A 4922-nucleotide genomic window follows, 5' to 3' on the forward strand; every position below is an offset into this window, starting at 1 on the left:
GTCCCTAGTAAGCCTCTAGTTGACTAGCTCGTTGATCAATAGATGGTTACGGTTTCCTGACCATGGACATTGGATGTCGTTGATAACGGGATCACATCATTAGGAGAATGATGTGATGGACAAGACCCAATCCTAAGCCTAGCACAAGATCGTGTAGTTCGTTTGCTCAGAGCTTTTCTAATGTCAAGTATCAGTTCCTTAGACCATGAGATTGTGCAACTCCCAGATACCGTAGGAATGCTTTGGGTGTACCAAACGTCACAACGTAACTGGGTGACTATAAAGGTGCACTACAGGTATCTCCGAAAGTGTCTGTTGGGTTGGCACGAATCGAGACTGGGATTTGTCACTCCGTGTAAACGGAGAGGTATCTCTGGGCCCACTCGGTAGGACATCATCATAATGTGCACAATGTGACCAAGGAGTTGATCACGGGATGATGTGAGTTACGGAACGAGTAAAGAGACTTGCCGGTAACGAGATTGAACAAGGTATAGGGATACCGACGATCGAATCTCGAGCAAGTAACATACCGGTAGACAAAGGGAATTGTATACGGGATTGATTGAATCCCCGACATCGTGGTTCATCCGATGAGATCATCGTGGAACATGTGGGAACCAACATGGGTATCCAGATCCCGCTATTGGTTATTGGCCGGAGAACGTCTCGGTCATGTCTGCATGGTTCCCGAACCCGTAGGGTCTACACACTTAAGGTTCGGTGACGCTAGGGTTATAGAGATATCAGTATGCGGTAACCCAAAAGTTGTTCGGAGTCCCGGATGAGATCCCGGACGTCACGAGGAGTTCCGGAATGGTCCGGAGGTAAAGATTTATATATGGGAAGTCTTATTTTGGTCGCGGGAAAAGTTTCGCACTTTATCGGTATTGTACCGGGAGTGCCGAAAGGGATCCGGGGGTCCACCAAGGGGGTCCACCAGCCCCGGGGGGCCACATGGGCTGTAGGGGGTGCGCCTTGGCCTATATGGGCCAAGGGCACCAGCCCCAAGAGGCCCATGCGCAAGAGATAAGAAAAAAGGGAGAGTCCTAAAGGGGGAAGGCACCTCCGAGGTGCCTTGGGGAGGAAGGACTCCTCCCTGGCCGCACCCTTCCTTGGAGGAAGGGCCAAGGCTGCACCCCCCCTCTCCCTTGGCCCTATATATAGTGGGGGGAGGGAGGGCAGCAATACCCTAGCCCCTGGCGCCTCCCTCTCCCTACCGTGACACCTCTTCCTCCCCGCTTGCGCTTGGCGAAGCCCTGCCGGGATCCTGCTACTTCCACCACCACGCTGTCGTGCTGCTGGATCTCCATCAACCTCTCCTCCCCCCTTACTGAATCAAGAAGGAGGAGACGTCGCTGCTCCGTACGTGTGTTGAACGTGGAGGTGCCGTCCGTTCGGCGCTAGGATCATCGGTGATTTGGATCACGACGAGTACGACTCCATCAACCCCGTTCTCTTGAACGCTTCCGCATCGCGATCTACAAGGGTATGTAGATGCACTCCCCTTCCCCTCATTGCTAGAGTACTCCATAGATTGATCTTGGTGATGCGTAGAAAATTTTGAATTTCTGCTACGTTCCCCAACACGAAGCCCCCGTCCGCCTGCTCCGGCGCCGCCGCCGCCGGAGGGCTGGCCGGCCAAGCCGCGCCGAGCCCTGGAATGGTGGCGGCGGGGCTGTTCTTCACCGACGAGCTGCTTCTCCTAGCTCTCCCCATCCTCCACGTCCTCGCCATCCGCCCCCGCGTCCCCAACGCCGGAGGCTGGCCGGCACGGCCACGCCGGGTCCTGGCTCTCCTCCGACGTGCCTCCCCTCATTGCGGCGTCCCCCGCCCCTCCCCCACCCGCGAGCTATGGGTGCTCTGGCGGCGCTGATTGCCCGGCGGCGGCTACCTCCTGCATCGCGCCGGCCGGGTGCGTGGCTGGTGCGAGCTCCCTGCGCGCTCGCCCTCCACCCTGCAGGTGCGGCTTCGGCCCGGCGGCCATGGACGCGTCCCCAACTCCCTCCATGGTAGGCCGGTGCGGCTCCAGACCCGGTATTCCATGTGCGCTGCGTCCCTGTCGGCTCCTCCGGCTCGCCAACATCTCGCCTGCTCCGCTCCAACCCCTGCAGGTGTTCTCGGTTGGCCGGCTTCCACCCCGGTGCGGCTCCGACTCCGGCTTGCTCCTGGAGCTGCGCCCCCTTTCTAGCTCCTTGGTTCGTCCGCGTCACTACGGCAATGGTCCGAACGGCCTGGATCTGCGCTCCTCTCCTGATCGTCGTTCGCCTGGGTCTTAGGTCACCTCCGCTTCGCCGACGCGCATCTACTTCCGCCCAGCCGCCCAACCTCGCCCCGTCTTTCCACCTGTCCCGTAGCTCTCACATCTGGCGGCGTCCGGTGCCTCCTTTGGCGGCGGCCGTAGCTCCCTTTCCTACGGTGGCGGTTCCAACCGACAACTTGGCTTCATCTTCTTCGAATCTTGCTCCGACGGCTTGGGATTGCTCAGATCTGGCTAGGTGAAATCCTTGCTCGACCTTTCGATGCTGGCACCAGCGACACCCGCGGGTGCCGTCCCCTTCTTGGAGGCGCTGCCATGGCCGACATTTGTGCCCCTGTTCGAGCAACAGGGGAAACCCTAGGTCCGGCTATCCGGATCGGGCGGCGATGGCGTCTCGGTGTCCTTCTCCTTCCTGAAGGTGCTGTCTTGTTTGCTCGTTGTGTCCTCGGTAGTGGTTTTGGAGATTGGTCGTCATGTTGGTTTGGTTTGGGTTGCTTCTTAGGATTGCGAGTTTTTCGCTGTGTTGTTTTCTCTTTCTGGGCCGAGCATCCCATGTCTCTCAGCTCCGGATACCATGTTCACGCCTAATGCGTTCGTGTCATGTGTTGTATGATTTGTATCACCATCTGTATTCACTCTTAACTTCTTATATCAATGAAATGATACGCAAGCTTTGCGTATTCGAAAAAAAAGCTCGAGCATGAATGCCGGCGAGGACGGGTAGAGCGAGATAGACGCTGGTGATGCCCTTATACAGGACCAAAACAAACCGACCTAGGGAGCTGACCTAAGTGCTTAGGTAGTGGCCGATGTTTCTGACCTATGTGCGTACGTATTAGATTTCTTAACGTACGGCTGCCCTTGCCAGTAAAAAGGAGTTTTACTTGCTGCCGACATGCAGCCATGCCAACAGACCCGAGCGTGAATTTGCTGTGAGCTTGCGTCGGCGGACGTTTCGATGACAAATGGCGTCGATAGGCAGCGTTGCATGGCCGGAGCTAAAATAAAGACAAAGCTACAAACCACGCCCCGACGGGACGGCGGCCGTCTCTGTTTGCGCGTCTGCCTTGGGCCGGCTCAAACCAATTAAGCTACAAGTACCGTAGCCATACGCCGATGGAGACTGGAGAGCACGAGCTAGGAGCTGATCGATCGATCGAGAGCAATTAGGATCGAGATGGCGGTGTCACGGTGGACGGGGTTTATCGCCGCCGGCCTCCTGGCGCGCCTGCTCATGGTGGCCGTCCTGCTCATGTCCGTGCGCTTCGTTCTGGCCAACTACATCCATCGGGACCATACACAGGGCATCTACAAGCTCCAGAGCTACACGTATGTACCCTGTATCCGATTTATATTCTAGTTCTAGCTAAGCCAGCGCGTAGTACTAATGTACTAGCTAGTGTACTACCACGTACTGCGTCGCTAGCTCTAGCTAACCTCTGAGATGGGACGAGTTCTGATGTGGCATGGCAATGGCATGGCGCACGTACAGTTATGTGGTCGCGTCGGCCGTCGTGGGGACGGCGGGGAGCGTGCTGCAGATACCCGTCGCCATGTACCTGTTGTGCAAGAGCAAAAGGGCGATAACCAGCGCCATCATCCTCGACATCAGCATGCGCGCCGACATAGTAAGCTGCTGCTCTGGCTATGCCTCCTGATTCCCTTTGGTCAAGTTCATGCCAACGATTCGTAGACAGGGTTATGAGCTTATGATGCTTGCTGCGCAGGCGATCAGCGTCGTGCTGGCAAGCGGCGTCGGCGCCGGGTTCGGCGCGACCAACGACGTTCTTCGCTACGTCCGGGCGGGCGAATGGGACGGCAGGCAGGAAGACAAGCAGGCTCTCGTCAACTACTTGAACAGGCGATCATCCCCGTCGTGTTCCTCCTCGTAGGCATGGTCCTGTCCAACTGCGCCACCGTCGTCTCTGCCAGGCTCTGCGCCAGGGCGACAAACGATTCTGAAGGTGGTGTCTGATCGATCAACTCCACAGAAAAAAACAAGGTGACTTCATCAGTAATATACCTTTGTACTGTCATATGAGTTTTGCTTTGGTACACCCCCCTTAGGAAAGTTTGCATATTTTGTGCAGATTAAAAGTTACCCCTTCAATCTCAAAAAGATTAAATTGTTCTGATCTCTTGTTTGATCTATTGAGAGGATATATATTAGAATGAATTGCTCGTGAATGTACGAGTATATTTTGATTGTGTATGGAAGATTGCTGAGATAATATGCATATATTCCTCGACTTCACTAAAGTTTATTGATGTATTCATTTCTCTATTCAACAAAAGCATGTTAGTCCTCTAAGTGTCCTAACTTAGTTTCTACTCCCTGTGTCCCATAATATAAGACACTATTACATCTAAAATACTCATTTTTTTGGTGAATACGCTGAGCAGCATATCATTTCATTGATAAGAGGGTAGAAAGTAGTTGTTTAGAAATACAAGGTGTAGCCTCGCAAGCGTGCACAAAGAGGCGCTTGCGAGGGTGCGACAATGAGCAGGGGAAAAGGAGGGTGCTTAGCTTCGGTACAGATAGCTCAGGTTACAGGAATAATGCTAGCGAGTCCCTTTGCGCCCGCCTTGGCCCATAGGCGAGCATCGTCTTTGATGGCGGTGATCAGATCACCGGTGGAGGGGTGCAGGCCTTCGAAGA

At 55.0% G+C, this 4922-nt stretch overlaps 1 protein-coding gene across 1 annotated transcript; it reads left to right on the top strand.

Moving 5' to 3' along the window:
* Positions 1-3437: 3437 nt before the first annotated feature.
* LOC109749631 (CASP-like protein 4D1) lies at positions 3438-4152 on the top strand. Its single transcript, XM_020308584.1, has 3 exons — positions 3438-3589; positions 3753-3888; positions 3988-4152. Exons 1-3 carry the CDS (start codon positions 3438-3440, stop codon positions 4150-4152), a joined length of 453 nt encoding a protein of 150 aa, XP_020164173.1.
* The last annotated feature ends 770 nt before the right edge of the window (positions 4153-4922 follow it).

Source organism: Aegilops tauschii, chromosome 1 (genome assembly GCF_002575655.3).
Source record: "Aegilops tauschii subsp. strangulata cultivar AL8/78 chromosome 1, Aet v6.0, whole genome shotgun sequence".
Classification (NCBI taxonomy): domain Eukaryota; kingdom Viridiplantae; phylum Streptophyta; class Magnoliopsida; order Poales; family Poaceae; genus Aegilops; species Aegilops tauschii.